The 18837-nt window shown below is 40.3% G+C and overlaps 1 protein-coding gene across 1 annotated transcript in view; it reads right to left on the bottom strand.

Annotated features, from left to right (window-relative positions):
- Positions 1-18837, bottom strand: part of adam12b (ADAM metallopeptidase domain 12b) — an 85809-nt gene that overhangs the window by 21357 nt on the left and 45615 nt on the right. Inside the window, exons 9-12 of the mRNA XM_026229691.1 lie at positions 16265-16336; positions 15816-15985; positions 14928-15012; positions 11465-11613 (exon numbers count right to left, since the gene is read on the bottom strand). Of these exons, the coding sequence (XP_026085476.1) occupies positions 11465-11613; positions 14928-15012; positions 15816-15985; positions 16265-16336 (476 nt within the window). The remainder of the gene's footprint in view (positions 1-11464; positions 11614-14927; positions 15013-15815; positions 15986-16264; positions 16337-18837) is intronic.

The raw sequence follows: 18837 nt of genomic DNA, 5'->3' as shown, positions 1-18837 counted from the left end.
TGAATTTGTGTGTTTTCGAAAGCTAAACTGATTCTTCAATAAATTAATTCTATGAAATAAACTAAAATGTTATCTTTAACCTGTTAACCAGAACCCCACATTATGGGACTCACAGCTGAAAGTGCCCTACCTAACTTAAAATTGTAACAGTTCCGCATTTACACTGATTTCTGCTCATATATACAGGTATCATGTGTCGATTTGCTGATGGCCAGTTATAGAGAATTATACAAATGCGCCATAAAGACAATAATTACACTCTATTCATATAGACGGTATTCACATTGATTGTTTTTTTTTTACTACCAAGATTCGTTATTCCATAACGAACACAAACAATACTGTCCCTGAAGAAATGAAAAACAGGTTAACAGGTTAAAAAGCATGGCATTTCCATTTATACCTGTAAATAAATTAAAAAAACTAGCATTTGTACAGTGTAACTAGGGGGTGTCTGCCCAATGACTGGCCACCGAGAGGGAAATGGTAGGCATGAAAGGCCGACATATACACATTCAGGGTGGAGTGGGTTAACCCTACCAAGAATGAAGTCGAGCTGGCAGTCTCCTCCCCAAGAAGAAAAACATTTCCACTTCAAGGTGTACAGTTTCCTCATTTGGGGAGCTCTGGATTGGAGGATGGTCTCAACAACCTTGGTTGAGAAACCAAAAGCTACAAGATGTGCCCCCTCAGGGGCTACACCCTTAACTTCCACAACTCCGGGTGGGGATGGATTAACATGCCCTCCGCCTTTGAGAGGAGATCCCTCCTGATGAGAATCTCCCATTCAAAGCCCCAGTGGAGCTGGATGAATCAGAGAGAACCAGAGGGGAAAGTGCGATGTCTCGAGTCACAAACAGGTCCACCCAAGCCTGGCCAAAAATTCTCCATATCTGCTTCACCACCTCTGTGTGAAGCCTCCATTCCCCGGCCCCGGCTTCGACAGAATGTTTGCTCCCATACTGAGATGCCCAGGAATGTGAACTCCACAGACCGTGGGCAGGGTGGCCACTCATGACTGAACCCCAACCAGTGAGGGACGCGTCCGTCACTAGCATTGTGCTGTGACAAGGGGCTCCCAGAAACGGGTCCTGGGAAAAGAACCAAGGTTTCCTCCACATGCCTAAGGCACTTAGTCATCGCCACGTGACCTTGATCATGCGAAGAGGGTGTTCCCTCAGGGAGAACCCATAGATCTGGAGCCACCACTGTAGGAGTCTCATGTACAGCAGGCCAAGATGTTGGATGCAACTACCATCTGACCCAGCAGTTTCTGAAACTACTTGCAAGTGAGTGACCAGCCTTCTCTGACTCTTGCGACTGCAGTGAGGATCGACTTTATCCGAGAAGGTGACATACATGCTTGCATCCTGGTCGAATCGCACATCACGCCTAGATAAGTGGTCCTCTGTAATGGAGAAAGCACACTTTTCTTGGCATTTAGTCTTAACCCCAGCTCTCTCAAGTGGGGGAGAATGACATCTCAATGTCAAACCACCATCTTATCTGATTGAGGATCGTCAGTGTAGTTCAGTATGCAGTTGCCCAGGAGTCACAATGGAGCCAGAGCTGAATTCACATACTTGGTGAAAGTGCGGTGTGAGAATGCAAGGCCAAAGGGAAGAACCCGATATTGGTATGCTCTGCCCCCAGAAGCAAACCTAAGGAAATTCCTGTGGAAAGGATGGATACATGGAAGTATGTGTCTTTTAGATCGATTGTGACAAACCAGTTCTCAGACAGGATCTGAGACTCAACCTCCTTGAGTGTGAGCATCCTGAACTTCAGTTGTATGACTGAGCGGTTCAACTGATGCAGATCTAAAATGGGAAGCAACCCTCCATCCTTCTTTGGAACTATGATGTACCGCCTGTAGAACCCAGACTCTCTTTAGTATGAAAAAGTCTGAGCTGCAACACCTGGTCAGTCAGTTCACCGATGTGTTCTCTCCCCAGCCAGGGCGGACCCATGTACTCAAGCACGATATCCGCACAGCACCCGGAGTGATCATTCGGCAGCGGCCCTGTCATGTTCCGGTGAGGAGGTGGTACAGGAGATGTTGAGGTTAGGTACCATCAAACTATCACGCAGCCCTTGGTCCAGCCCCATCATCATGGTTCCAAAGCCCGATGGCACCTTCCGCTTTTGCAACGACTTCCCCAGCCTGAATGAAGTCTCGGAGTTTGACGGCTGCCCAATGCCGCGGATGGCCGAACTCTTGGATCGCCTAGGAAGGGCCCAGTATATCTCAACTCTTGACCTCACCTAGGGCTACTGGCAGGTCCCCCTAACTGGGCAGACCAAGCCGAAGATGGCATTCTCGACCCCTAGTGGCCACTGGCAATACTGGGTCCTACCTTTTGGCCTGCATGGGGCTCCCGCCACCTTCCAGCGGCTTATGGACATCCTCCTGCAGCCCCACCAGGCCTACGCCACTGCCTACCTAGATGATGTGGTCATACACTCCGAGACTTTGGAGGACGCGTGGCCCGAGCTCTCATCAGCGTTGCCCTGGAAACAGAGCAAACACACCTGCACCTGCTCATTACGGGCTGAGCGGTCACAGCTGCATCCCATCAGGAGCGGGCTTTATAAGCAGTGTCGACGAACACAGAGGTGAGAGATATCTCCGAAAGACTCGAATAACAATTCTGTGTTTCCCCTCCAGACAGTCCGGTAAGGACACAGACCTCACGGACCCACACAGCACTGCGCACCAAAGGAGGAAGAGAAGGCTGAGCACTGAGCACCGGAAACCCCTCACGTTGGCTATTTTTCCCTACACCACCTCAATAAAATCCACCCTTCGGGGAACTTACCTTGATCCTTGTGTCGTGTGCTTCTTCACCCCGTCACAGTATACTCATTTTGAAAATATGTTGTGTTATCAATTGCATATGTTTAACACATTAAGGTTAACAACCTGAAGACCCTTTGGGGGTTCGGACCTCAGTTTGAAAACTTCTGGTCTAAGAAAAACAATCAAGACATTAAAAAGATCACATTTTGACTTTTGTTTCCTATAAGACTGCACACACACCATCATAATTCAGCAACAAAAACAGACAAAACTATTGGCACCTGTGATATTGCAATTCAACACAGTCAGCTCAGTGACAATACAATAGAAACAAGCAATTTAGCCCCAAAATACTGATTTGCATTGAGCCCCTGGTGTTCTGCAAATCTCACAGATGCCAGCAGCGTGGCAGTAAGCTGGGGCACAATCAAGCATGTATGAGTTTTAATGCCACCTTTAAAGGGATAACAGTTGAAAGAGACCAATCAGTAGGGGCGTCTGGAAGTAAAAGTCATGACATTTGCAAATGGAAGTGACACATACTGTATCTTAAACACCCTAAGAAAAAGCTAATGATACAAAAATTACATTTAAGCAGTGCTGTAGTTTGTGCAATGAGCCGTTTGGAGCAGAAAGGTCTAGAATAGTAATGTGACAGAGGAAATGACTTTGGTTTAAAGAGGGATTGACTTTGGGGATGGAGAGCTTGGAATGGTACAGGCTAAGCTGGCAGAAGTTGGCATTAGGTCAAGTGGGTTAAGCGGACCTGGCATGGTGAAGAATGGCAGGAGCAAAAACCAGATTGGTTTGTATGACCTGACATGCAGAGATGGTTTGAGGCACACATGAGCATGATTTGTGTGCTAGTCCACTCTCAAAAAGTGCAGTAGGAGGGTTTTGCGATAAGAGAGAGCACATAACAGGCAAATACATGCAAACACATGTACATATTTACAGAGTGAGTGTGCGAGTGCATTCAAACCTTCACATCATTCTGCTCTTTACTCAACTTTCATGTTTGCCAAACGATTCGCTCCGTTCTCAGCATCTGTGCAACCCCTAAAGCCCTTCTTATGAATTCAAACAACAAATCCTTCCTGCCTGAACTGCACTTTACTTCTTTACCACAGTAAATCAAAGAAGCAGATGCACAAAAATCCACAGAGAACTCCTGCAGTCTACCCTCTCAAAGCCTCTTTTTTCAACTCAAAGATCTGCTTGCATCTGAAACATTAACTGCTATCATTAAGCATCTGCTTCATAATTCTCGCTAAGTGAAACCACATCTTTTCCAAGACTATTGAGCACAACAATGAACCCAGATGCTTATTACGGTGTAAATTATTCTGAAATTACACACCTGCTGTCCTCTCCAAAATGAGTATGCTTAAACATTTGTATATATTTATTAAACAGTGTGATGTTGAGTGTTTGCAGAAAACCAATGGCTCTAATCAATCTCTCTCATGCTGTTGGCAACTCTGATCTGAGGCCAGTGCACCTGCTGTGCTTTATAGATCTTTCAATTACAGGGCAGGAGTGAGAAGAAACCCAATGCAAGCCAGCTACAACACTCCATTGGGCAAAACACAAGAGCTACACTTCAAAAACAAGTCAACTGAAAATCAAATACATCTTAAAATCATACACGTTAAAAAAAGACTAGCAGGCTTGTAAACGATCACAGAAATTAGCTTTAAAAACCCAACATCAGTTAACCCAACTTATATCAAACCCCGATCTTTTGACTGGAGGTGCATTTGAGGTCTCATTTGCATGAGATGAGGGTGTTCACTAGTGATGACCATTTTGCGAACGGATCGTTTGAAACTGTTATCATCTCCAGTAAGCACTAATCCACATTATTTAAGTTATTCACTTTTTTAAACTCCCTCCGACTTGAAATAAACCAATATCCTGTAGTTATAAATAACTCCAACACTACACTGACTGCACGGTTGTGAAAATAGAACTGATGATGAGTACGAGCAGAGCAGCTGATATACTGACTGTGTGTGCAGCGGACTGTGTACTAACAAACACACATGCCTACTGCTAGAGTGGTTCGCATTCTTGAGTCAAGAATTGGTTGCAAAGGTTTTCGGATCACCAGGATACTCAACCGAGAATGGTTTCTTTCATCAAAGAACTGATGAGCTGATGATACTGCGCATCTATGTAATTTTTTAAGAGGACAAAAAGCATGTTAGTCTAGTATTTTGTTGAACATCAGAAAGAGTGATAATAATATAGAACATATTGGAAATATATTTATGACTTAATTATAACTGAATGTTTACGAATGTTGTATCATTATATGAGGATGTGTTTGGCTTGGATTCATTATAGTTTTGAAACAACTGATGGAGCAAAAGAAGCATTTTAATCATTCATTGTATTTATTTATTTTTTTAAGATGAATGTATCTGCGTGTCTTTAAGGACTTTGTGGGTTTAGTTGAGGAATCTGTTCCTTAGGCTAAAAGGGTATTTATGATCTAGGCAGAGATGTTGGACCATAATAATAGACAATATGTTTAATAGGAAACAAGGAATGATTCATGAAATACCTGTATTCAAATTTTAGTTAATGATGACACATTCACAAATTGAGTTTGTATTAAATAAACAACGATATTTTTGTGTTGCTCTTGCGGTTTTCGAATCTCGATCTCATTACAGAGTCAAGAATCAGTTGCAATGGTTTTCAGATCACCAGTACACTGAACCGATAACTGTTTCTTTTGGATACTCTTTGTCTGATTTGAGAACCAAAGAGCTAATGATACTGTGCATGAGTAATTCAGCGTGAAGCTGCCAAACAGTACATGAGTGCCTACTGTGACTGACTGTGACACAGCACCGTCTTAACCAAACTAGTTTGGACAGCTGATTCTATATTGATGTTATGAGCGCAGGTAAACTGAGGACTTGAATGAGGGGGCCAATCTGGTAAAACTTAAGTTTATTTAATAACAAATAAATCACAATGGATTATGCATAGTAAGTGGATCATGATTTCTTTGCTGTATCTTCAAAACATCCTTTTCATGCACATCACTGACTGTACCTGTTATTTGGATGCTTGTGTTGCAAAACTTAATTGTAAGAAACTTTTCAGATCATGGTGAAGATGTTTTAACTGACTTAAGTTATGATTATTGACTTTATATGTTTGAATGTTTTTGAGTGTATTTTCATCCCGGGCAGGGGCGATAGTGAACCCTTTTTTTTAACTGTCCGAAAGAACCAGTTCGCAAAAAAGAAATGGACTTCCCATCACTAATCTTCACATACACAGAAACACACCCTAATGAGTATTGTTTCAGCTGAGCTTGCGTGTTACCCAAGTATTCCTGGAAACAACGGAGCATTCCTGATTCCTGAGCGATCTTATGGCCATTGTTAGCATGAACCTCTCTACAGTATGTAACAAAAGTCAAAACGTTCAAATTTCACTTTGGGAGATGTCAGAGCATGAAGTCAAACCACGACATCTGATATCATAACACACACACACACATGCATGATAATGTGTATAAAGAAAGCACTTTGGAAACCAACTCAACTGAAATGAAGTTGACATACCCTCAATGAATGTCAGTAGTTTTATTCCTGTTTACACAAAATATGATTCTGGAGCAGATTATTGATTAATAAATAATTATCTTTTCTAAAGCTTCTGAAGCAATATGGACAATTAAAGTAATAAAATGTTGCCAGATGAATTTTCATCCGTTTCATTTGTGGACTGAAGTCACTTTTAGTGCCACTCACTGGGCATTTCACTTTGAAAGTGTTGTGAAACAAGTAAGAAGCAACGTATCAATTCACAAAAAAGTTGCTAAAGGCACTTTTTCTAAAGAGCCTTCACTGAATAGACTACTTCTAAATTATCATATTTAAACACATTATTGCTCTTTGTGCACACACACCCCACACAAGAAGTTACTGAAAATATTTGAATTCCATAAAAACACTGTTTAGTATGTTTTGTAAGCCTTTCAGTTTTGAGGAATACAGAAAGTGTCCTCATAAACCATGTTTATGTTGTAGTACCCATGTCATTATACACATTTGTGTCACCATAAACCATATATACTGTACCAGATATCTCTCTCTCGCTCACAAACACACACACACACACACAAAATCATCAGCAGTAACTTTACCAGATATTTTCTAAGTGTTCCAAAAAAGTGGCAATTCAAAGTCATTTGCATCTAGATTTTTTCAAGCCACCATTCTGACTTTGACCTATTAGAGCTGTTATGATAACAGCAATAGGTGTGGCGTGAGGAAATTAATGTCTGTTTAATCAGCCTCCTCCAGCAATGCAATCTGATTTGATGTTGGGCTCTATTGTGCTGCCTGACGTTTAGAGGATAACATCGCCGTCTGGGGTTCCGTGTGTGGCCACCACAATAAAAGGTGAAAGTGATACCCAATAAGCGATAGCATCTGATGTGCTCTTTCCAAAAGGCTATCTGACATGCTTGATTTTATGGGCAAATATTCTTCGTGAAGATACAAGCAGAGATTGTGTGAGGTATACAGAGTCTAAAAAAGTGAAATCACAACGTTTAACCTGCTGCTGAAAGCTTCATATCTGAAGCTAAGATATATGATGTGCAAGTACTTTGGTGCCTTTTATGAGTAAGTTAGTCCACCTTGCACTCATCTTGGTTCAATCCCTAACAGCAATTCCCAGTTTTGCATGTACTGCTCCCGTCTAACTGAATGAGGAAACAAAAAAACGTACAGTGGGGTTCAGAATTTTGGCTCAACAATGAATATTTAGGTTTTTTTTTAAATCAGATTTATACTTGGATATAAGCAAATAGGTCTGATTAGCTCTTTAAATTAAAATACATTTTTAGAGCCTCTATGTTTAGTACTGCAATTTCCTCCATTCATTTTCAAACAAGTGCCTTATTTCTTCCTCAAACTGTTGTTTGGCGCAAATGTTGGCTATTGTATTTGGGTGAAAACATTAAGCAGTGGATGATAACTTCCTGTTTATGCTTATGCTATGGTAGATGTTTAGCCTGCTCTTTTAATTTGCAACTTTGTCTCTGTATCGTTCTTTGTGTTGTCTGTTTGTCCTGCCTGTCAGTTCTTCTTAATCATTGTCATTCGCTATTTTCTTTGCAATTCCGTTGAGTTTCCAGCTCTGAATCTCTCAGACTGTTTATTATAAGTATTATTGTTTGTTCAACACTGCAGGATAGGACTCTGGCTCCCAGCAACTGTCAAAAAGACAAAAACAACACATGCAAGATCATGAATTTCTCATGTTTGAACTTTAAAATAGATCCTTGCGGAGCGAGAACAGCACAACGCATCCAGCAACAGCAGGAAAAGGGTTTTGAGGAACTGAATAAATCAGAACCAGATTGTGTGCTTTGTTAGAGCCAACTTACAAGAGCCAACTTACAAAAGGTTTATTTAGCCAGTGAAAACACATGGAGAAAATGAAAACTGAGAATGTATTTTTTTTTTTATCTGCATCTGTGTCAATTATATTTTTAACTGATAATAATGATTTTCTTAATCGGCATTTAATATGCTTATCTGATGCTCAAAAATATATCTTATTATTGTCAATGTTGAAAAAAGTTATAATGCCTAATATTTCTATGAAAAAAATTGTTGAGGCACCTTTGATTAAAGTTCAAAAGAACAGCATTTACATGAATCTTTCAGAACAATTGTCTTTAAATTTATTACATTAATACTGTATATCCTTGCTAAATAAAATATTAATTATTAATACAATTATTAATAAAAAACATCCATTCTAAACCAAATTACTAAACAGTAGTGTATATTCTCTGAAAAAAGTCCCAGTGGTAGTGTGATGAGTTGGGTGGGGGCCGAGAGCCGTGGGAACGGAGCGAGGCCAGTGGAGTTTACGATAATGAGTGACACCTGCGCCACTCACCGGTCTCAAGTCTCATGGAGGAGCTCCGGAAGGAGGTTTATAAAAGGAGAAGTGACGGCAGTGCAAGATGAGAGAGGACCAGAGCTGTACTTTTTTTCATGTTGTTGTTATATTATGTTTTATACAGCAGTCGTCCGTGAGGGGCTGCCGCTTTTAGTTTCATTTTGTGTTTGTTTATTTATTAAAGTTTGTTTAGATGTTTAAAATTTTGCCAGTTCCCGCCTCCTCCTTCTTGATCTATGAACTTTTTTACAAGTAGTTCTAATTCAAAAGTACATTAAACTTCAGTAAAAATCTCTCAAAATCCTTCAAACAAGACCAAAACATTAAGAAAGTGGTTTTTTTTTTTTTTTTAATAAAAAAAAAAAATATTCTATCCATGAACTTGTAGTATATTTGCATATAGCTGATCTGTTTTTGTGTCTTTGAGACCACATGTGTCCATGAGTTTCGGCCTTTAGGGCTGAAAAAAAAAAAAAAAAAAAAAAAAACTAAGGAAGTCTGTGAATATCCCATGGGAAACAAAAAAATAGGCCAGCATTTTCCTGACTCTACAATAGTACAGATTCTCTGATACAAACTCATGTGCACTACCCGTAAAACAATACAAAACAAACACTTTGATTTACATCCCTACATAAACTTATCAGAATTAGACACCAAACTTCATCTAAACTGTGACCTCAAAATCTTTAAACAACGCTGCAATGAACAATGTGCGAGTGGCTATTTTGAAAAGTAGGGACAAGCTTTTGCACTCCAGCACTCTTTTAAAAGCACCTTTTTTTCCAGAAGTGTCACATCCTTTTTAAGCATTCATCCATTGTACTGCTGGAGAATTTGGAGCTATGAATCTTTAAAGGAAACAGGAAAAATGATGCCAACCTCTCCTCTGTACACGGCTAAAATAGACTACAAAACACCTCTCTTGACTTTTGCCACCTAAAGTAGCTTTAAAAAAGCCCAGAGAGGTATCTTCCCAGCATGTTGTCCCGTCATATGAACAAATAATGGGAGAATAGTGTTCTGCTGTCTATGGCCATCATCCAGGGTTCAAGCAGCAGTCCAAAAAAAATATCCCCACTATGAGATAAGACAGCCGCAGCAGAGAGATTGCAAACCAGCCACAGCTGAGAGCGGACAGATGATTACTGGTGACTGACTTTAGTGATATGAGTGAAACTGTAAACCTAAGCCTTTCTTTAGATTGAACACAATTCTACAGTTCTGATCATGGAATATGTCAAAACCATTAGAAGGTAAGGTAATGCGTGTCTTGCATGCATTTTAAGGCTTAAGTCTTTGAGTCTTTTTTAAGAATTTGTTTATAAATAGAATTCTGAGCTACTGGCTTAATAATTCCTATCTAACAAAAAAGAGAAACATCCTCCATAGTGTTATCAGCATACAGAAAAGGATGACAAAAATATATTGTAGCAATTCAACAAGGTTTATTTATCAAAGCATTGGAAGAGGAGGAAACAATGATCATAGGTAAGGCTATACTTGAGAAGTTCTGAATATAGCTTAGCTCGAGCAGGTGGAGATGGACCTGGAGAGCTAAGCAGATGAACTGGTAAGTATCCAGCAAGAGAAGCCATGTAAGTCTATGGACACATGTGTATAAGGAAACCAGACACTGAAGGAGTGATGAGATGGTGGCTTTATATCAGTCATTATTAGTGACAGCAGGTTGAGTGCTTCAGTATCCAGGTGACTGTGAAAGTGGCTGAAGAAAGTGACTGTGAAAGTGGAAGTGTGAAGGGCTGAAGGATCTGATGTGGCTGTTTCTATCGATTCTTTGACAAGTGTACTATAGTGTATACTAGTGTTTTTAAAAAAAATATATGATTAATGTTTATTTAGTAGGGAGACTTTACATTGATTGAATGTGGCAGTAAAATATATTTTTAACTTAATATAACAGAATATTTTTATTCAAAATAAATGCTTTTCTTTTGATCTTTCTATTCATCATTCAGTGATATATATGATATATATGATCATAATTAGTCACAATGATTAGCCACATGGCATTTATGACTCGAAACAACCTGGCCACAAAACTAAGCAAAGATGGCAGATACACACTCAATTCCTCTATTCCATTGACACATCTAAAGACCTCATCCCAGGTGACTTTCTGGTTCATCTTCTGATAAGCGTAAGGAGAATAAATTTCCCATTATGAGTCATCCTCACCTTATCAACCTGGTGTTTACCCAAGTCTGAACCAGCTGCATGCCGAAAACCATTACCAACAAGCACATTATCACGAGAAACCAGGTGACGGCTAAATGTCCAAATCCAAAATTCTGAGTGAAGAAAGCAAGCCTTCCATCTATCAACACATTTTTGAGTTTGAATCCGGGACCAGCCTCACGTCAATGGTGACGTATGCCTATGTAGTGCAAATTCATCACTGAGAGACGGCTAATTGGCCTCTGATTAATAAGATGCAGGTAAACGGCTAATTATTCTCTTGTGTACATGAATGATGAGAACTTGATTTGCCCGTTCCCCATATAATAGGTCTTGTCGGAGACTATCTGAGCTGTAGATAGATGTGTCTGCCGTGCATTAATACATCAAATCCAGAAAAGGTTCTCCACTAAGGAGCAGGAGAGAAGGTTATCAAAGACTATTTAGATCTTGTTTTGTTTGGTTGTGATGTGGTAAAAGCTGGTGAGTTAGCAATACATTTCTATAGCATATACTCACCCTGTAGAGGGGGTCATGATGCAGCCGCCACGATCTACGGTCATCCTACAGCCACATCCTCGCTCTGGTGTGTCATGGTTCATTCCAAAGTTATGGCCTAGCTCATGTGCCAAAGTCGCAGCAGCTCCCAGAGGATTGTCCGAGTGATCCTAGGAAACAACAGGATGTCATATAGTGCCTTAAATTCCAGCTAACTTTCAAACAAAGCAGCTTTTTTTGGGTCAGTGGGGCAACTTAGCTTGAGCCACTTGAACACATTGCAAAATCTGTGAGGGGAAATCTTTTGCTCTCACACAAAATTCCAGATTGTGTGGATTCCTATAGAAATTACTGGATTTCACCTGTGAAAATTCGCTGAACAACAACAAATGTGACTGCAGCTTCACACTAAAGGAGAGATTGGAACTATGTATAGGGACAAGAACAGAACCCCACAGAACACTCTAGAAACCACCTAGCAACACCCTGGCAACTACCAAGAACATCTTAGCAACTGTGTGGCGACACCATAGCAAACACTCACAACACTATTGCAATGTGAGTTACTTTTTAAAATACCATTCACAGTTTTTTATACCAAAATATTTTAAATAACTAATGTGCTAGAAAAATAAAGACATAAAAAATGCAAAAGTAGCACTATTCCGTGGCCACAATGTTATATGTATACAAGTGATCTTCATTTCAGGGGTTTATCCAAATATTGACATATACGATTATTTGGAATTAATTTGATTAATCTATAAGAGCATAATTTCATTCATAGGTCTTCAACCCTGCTCCTAAGGACCCACTGTCCTGCAGAGGTCAGCTCCAAACCTAATTACACACATCTGAGTCAGCAAATCAAGGTCTTCAGGATCACTTGAAGAGTTACAGGCCAGGTGTGCTGAAGCAGGTTGAAAATAAACTTAGCTGAACAGTGGGTCCCCAGGAGCAGGATGTAAGACTTATGATATAATTAATTTGATTAATTTTAATCAAATAACAGCACTAAAATTCAGTTATTTACTAATACTAAACTGAAAAAAAAAAAACATAACATCTGATTAATCATGTATGAGAAATGAAAGACCAGCAGACAATGATGTTGTGTTAAATGTCCTGAAAGGCTAGATGCTTCTAATCTTTATCCTTTCTCTTTCAAACTCTCTCTTTTAAAATCTCTTTCAACCTTGCCATAAAACACATACAAGCACCACTGTTCTTACAGTATTCTCCTTCCCTTTTTCTTCTTCCCTCTTCATCATCATCTGTTCACTGAGAACAAAGCAGAGCTTCAGCATTATCCATTTCAGCTGAAGTGAAGAAAACCTTCCTGCTGCCTCACAAACGTGAACTGGTTACCAGTGAACCACCTCTAAAATCCCAGAAACAGATTTCTTTCTTTTTTTCTCAATTTAGCTGCCATTTTTTTTACACAACTATAACCTGACTGTCTTTTTTTCCATTCTGCTGTACATCAAAATGCCATTTCCTGCCTTGATTACAGGGGGAGGAATATGACAGGCTCATCTTAGCTTTCAGAGCCAACAGGGGTTTTTTATCTTCATTTCATTTATTCAAGATCTATAGTGTGTCACTGAAGACCGTTTATCTTGAGTATGAGTGACTTGCCCCACTTTGAGCGTAATTGCAGACTAATATGGTGTGGTTAATGCCATGGGAAATCCAGACTTAACTATTCCAAGAAACCACTACCAAGCTGTCACACTGAAAATGTGGTCTTTATTGGTAACAGATATATTTAAGTACGCTTGGGTTTCTGTCAGGTTAGTTCCGGATTCAACACGGTTTTACAAATTTCCTTTCAAAGACATTCCACCTTTTGGAATCCTAAAATCATGTAAGATGTGTTCATTGTGGTTAGTTCAAATTTGTTTGCACAAAAGTCAGACTGTTAGATTCAAATCTTCTTAGACAAATTGTGAGTCAACGCAGAGGATTGCTTTTCAAGCCGATCAGCTGATCATGCCATGGGAATTTAGCAGAACATTCATGCTGCTGTTTTGTAGAGTAAATGGTGTCAAAAATGACAAAGTACTGTAGAAAAGGTCCATTTGGGCAACATATGCACCTATTTTATGGTGCTTTATTTGTCATTCTTGGAGTTTTACAGTCCCTGGTGACCTTTCACTTTCATTGTATAGAAAAGAACAACATCATCATCCTTTTGACAGATTGAAATAAATAATTATGCACATTTGAAAATAAAGGAGGGTGAGTAATTGATGACAGAATTTTCATTTTGGGTGAAGTATCCATTTAAGAAGTTAATGGAAATAATTTTTCATACAGCACCACAACAGTTGGTAACTCAGACCTCTGGCTAATAACTTCATCTCTGTGAGGTCCTGTTTAAGAGGCACAGTTTGTTACAGTGGCATGGATGATCGATCTAGACTAATAAAAATGTAAATGTGTTTTATTTAGCCATACAGCAGCAAAGCAGTGATAGATGGTCAAATAAGTATTTAAAATTTAATTAAAAGAAAATCTCAACTCCACAAATATATAAGGTAAATGCCGAAAATATTTCTTATTCATTTAACAATCATATTTCTCTCTCTTCCTTTTTCTATTTATTAAATACATTTTTAATTCCAAAAGAGTCCTCAGATTTCAGGTTCCTACTGTATATGTGGTTTCCTGAAAATGATCAGAAACTAAATCAAATTTATAAGGGCAGTGATTTGTGTTTATCATATCGCTGGAATTTTAACTGTACAACACTGGCTTTTCAAAAGAAAACACACACCTAAAGAACAGCAGCAGGTTAAAGGAGTGCAGGGCCTTTTCATGAAATCATGAATAAACCAAGAAACCCATGATAAAAAAGGCAGAGGGATTTAGTAGTCTTTCTTTGAATCGCTACACCATTGCTTCCTCTATCTATCAGGCGGCCCATCCTGTGAGGAAAAAGTGACTGAAGCTAAAACGACTGAAGCTAAAAAAAATAAAAAAAGAGAACAGTGGTGAGAGCAGTATTACTGATGGCAGGTGGGTACAGAACAAACAACCAAGACTCATTGTCTATTGATCGGTTGGAAATTCTGGAATTAAAAACAAACACAAATCTGTGCTGGATGGGACACAACCTATACACCCAAAAATGAAAAAGTCAGCACTTGTTTGCCCTTATGATGTTCCAAACCCATATGATTATGGTCTTTCTGGACCATAAATAAGCTGCAGGCTCATTACAATGAATATAACTGAAGTTTTCTAGCCTCAAAAGTCCTTTTGCATTTTTTAAGGTTAAATCCCTATGGGGAAAAAAATATGTACCAGTTTTGGAATAGCATGAGGATGATTAATAATGAGATAATTATCATAGAAAATGTGCTATCCCTTTAAATTTCAATGCTTTTTAAATCATGAAAGTCTAAATCTGGATGGTTGTGCAGCTCAGTGTGAATGTGCTAATTATATGACACAGAGTGTGTGATGATTTATTTCTCACCACAACAATGCCTCCTGACTGCTCAGCGGTACACATACTCATGATGGGAGCCATGCCTATTGTGGTGCCCTGGAAGTGCACCCCACTGCCATAAAAGAATAAAAGTGAGGTTAAATATACGGTACAAAACTTGCACAGCCATGTAATAGGACTAAGATTAATACATGTTCAGAATAACAATCTACCATGCTACAGCACCTGGGGAATGAATCATGCTTCCTAGAGGTCTTGTATCAATAATGCAGCATAATATATAAAAAGTTTATTGTTACATAATGGATTCATTAAAAAAAAAAAAAAACCGTAGGCAACATTCAGTATGCTATTGCATTAAAAAGTATAGGATTAGTTGGATTTTTTAAATGTTTTTGAAAGAAGTCTCATATGCTCACCAAGGCTGCATTTTACATGATCAAAAATACAATAATGTTGTGAAATAGTCTCAGTATTATTTATGTGGAAAATGGAAATTTATTTGAAACATAAATCTCTATAATAGTATATACAGCACAGAATGTGTCTCAGTATTCAGTTCCGTTCACACAGAACACGTTTTTACGTTCCACTTTGCTGTTCTTCAATTTTTTTGAATGGAAACGTGCTAGATTGATGTGTTTGACCATTGCACTCATGTCTGCATCTTCTGCAATGTTTCGCATAGCTCAAATTGAAAGAAGCTCAACTTTTTAAAAATATCTTTAGGCCTTTAGATCCACTGCCCTGCATCTAGTGTTTTTAACTAGGGGGTTATGGCCCCCAAGATATGCATATATTTCTGAGTTAACATTAGTTAGGTCTGTGCTGTTAGAGTACAGTTTGTTAAAGAATCTGACACAGGTGCCAAAGTGTGTACATGCAATAATTTGTGTAATATGAGTGTGTTTGAACCTAATAAGCTGGGCGTTATCATGTGGTTGCTGCGGCAGTAGTTTAAGTTTTCTCCAGTCCAAAAACTCATGCAGGGTTGTGAAGGGGTCTTGGGTAACTGCACACTTATCGACATCACTCCACACCTCCAGTCCCACCAGAGCTACACGAATGTTCAGCATTCTGTAAAACTTAATATCAGACACACAATATCAAACCCCTCCAAACTATTTCTTATTGAGCTTAACCTCATACATCTTTTGACACAGCAGTACATCCATCAATCTATACGTCTGTCTGGACAGCAGTAATTTAACCTTACCAAAAAATACTAAGCTTTCTTACAAAAGGGGGTTTATTTAAAATGTAGTCCTTTACCTCAGCAGTCCTACATTTATCTCTCAGGCCTCTATTTTAGACTTCTAATCAAGTGTTCCTATTCATTCAGGTGAAAGAATGACATTTAATACCTTGTCCACGTAATTTGCAATCTCTGCTAGCCTTTGCTTAACCTTCTCCACATCTTTTCCTTGTTTCTGGAACTGTACAGGGAAAGAAAAGACATGAGTTGAGATGAAAGATATACTCCAACAAGTATAGGACCAGACTCTAGATGGATTTTTAAACAATGCCGGACCCTCTGAGTGGCTGTCATATATAGGGGTGTTATATCGTCTGACGGCACACTCTTAAGAGCACTTGAAAGTGACCATTAAAACAGGGTAGAGGCACTGAACAACAGCAACCAAAGTAAAAAAAAAGATTCCCCTGTATGTTGAAGAAATTAATAAAAGTAAAAAAATGGATAAGCCTTTTTAGTCAAATACTGTTGCATGAAAATTAAATTAACAGGAATGAAAACCATCACAATATCTCTCTCTCTCTCTCTCCCTCTCTCACACACATACACACACTTTAATATACAGACAGTTGTGCTGATAACATGATAGCTTTCTTCTTGCCCAGTTTCCTTTTCCCACATCCAATGTACACTTTATACACAACACTTCCTGTTTCCTGATCATTGCTCTAATTCAGGTCAGGTCCCACCCTCTATGACCTGCTTTTGGTTTGGCCTACTGTGGAAACAAAGAACCAAAACGTCTCAGGTTACAAATGTAACCTTGGTTCCCTGAGAACAGGGCACGAGACAATACGTCAACGACGCTATGGGGAACGCCTCAGGTGTGACAGGTTTCTGAAATCAAATATCAACTCACAGCAATCATGCTGACCGGCGACAGCCGTGAATCATCAGCTTGAATGATGAGCGTGCGACCTGGATATAAAAAGGGCGCCTTGAAACCATGACAATATCCTTTCGTCTGAAGGGACTGTTTGGCAGGCAGACCCTGAGGCATGGCTGGGAGACGTATTGTCTCGTTCCATGTTCTCAGGGAACCAAGGTTACATTTGTAACCTGAGACGTTCCCTTTCGAAGGGAACTTCGACAATACGTCAACAACGCTATGGGGAACGAAATACCCACGCCGCCATGCTAAAGGGAGTGCATGCCCAATGGCAGTGACAACTGTCAGAACCAGCATTCAGTGAACGCTAGAACCACTCACCCTCAGGTCACACAGGGCTGTCAGTGACAGCACTCCCTACGGTCATAGCCCAAGCTATATGATACCACAGAAAAACTCCATAAACATAGTTTAGTGAAAGGTCTACCTGGGCCTGCTCAAGGGCCTAGGACCACAACTTCAACTTCTTAGAAGGGGTCCCTTCTAGGGAATGTGGCTAGGGAACCCGAGGGAACCCCAGCCAGTCACTATTCAGGGGAATGTACCACCTGAAAAGCCACCAGGCAGGCCTGACCTGGTGTCACTACATAAGACACTACAGACTGGCCACTTCCTGTCTGTCCGAAGACAGAGCCTCTGGACACTTGCCTTTAGGAAGGCATCCAGCCCGAGGAACTGCGGAGCAGGCAGTGAACCACTCGGCCCGGATCTCAGAGACGGGATATCCTGGAGAGTATGACTCAGCGTAGTGCTTTACAACCCTTGCCAGCGAGGGGAGTTTCTCTACTCGATCCACGGATCTACCCAGTGTTTGTGTTTCAAAAACACTGAGGAGGCCTGTGAGGGCCTTAGGACTGATCTAACTGGGAGGCCTCATGAGAGGCCTACGACCGACGGACCAGACTCAGGAGACCACATACTCACATTGACCCTCAGTAAGGGGAGCATAAGATCTACCTGGTAGGCAACCAGGCTGTAGCAGGATAAAAAGGTTCCAGGAGGGAACCCGTAGCAGAGAATAAAAACTTGAGCCGAGCCAGGGCGCAAACTCACCTCCAGTAGCTGCCTGATAAGGATTGCTAAACTGAAAGTAAGTGGCCACTAGCTTACGAAACCTAGCATCACCGTGAAACTACTCCCAGGGAGACCTGGAGAAGCCTACTACCTGACAAGCACAGTATGTGGGAGCTCACCTTCAGAGAGGCCTGGTGAAGCCTGCTATCTGATAACCACAATATGTGGGAGTTCACCTACAGAGAGGCCTAGAGAGGCCTACTACCTGTTACCAGATAACCACCTTAAGTGGAAACTGAAAGTCATTTGGAACTCAACTCCAGGGAGGCCTGGTGAGGCCTACCACCTGACAACCACAGTATGTGGGAGCTCAACTTCAGGGAGGCCTAGTGAGGCCTACTACCTGATAAACACAGTGCAGGAAAGCTTACTTTCAGGGAGGCCTGGAGAGGCCTACTACCTGAAAACCATAGCTGATAGTGAGCCAGACTGGCAGTCCAGTTGACTGTCTTTGGGGCTTTGCCTTCAGGGAGGCCTTATGAGGCCTACTGCCTGACAGTTCAAAGAAGCGGGAATTCAACTCCAGGGAGGCCTGTGGGGCCTGCCACCTAGTAACCAGTGTTGGGTATAGTTACTTTGGAAAGTAGTTAGTTAAGTTACAACGTTACCATCAATTAAAAGTAATCAGTTATGATACAGCGTTACCTATTCATAAAAGTAACGCGTTAGAGTACTCATGCGTTACCAAAAATTAAAAGCCGTTTGCAGTGGCTCACACA

Source organism: Carassius auratus, chromosome 42 (genome assembly GCF_003368295.1).
Source record: "Carassius auratus strain Wakin chromosome 42, ASM336829v1, whole genome shotgun sequence".
Lineage (NCBI taxonomy): Eukaryota > Metazoa > Chordata > Actinopteri > Cypriniformes > Cyprinidae > Carassius > Carassius auratus.
This window is presented reverse-complemented; position numbering and strand designations above follow the sequence as displayed.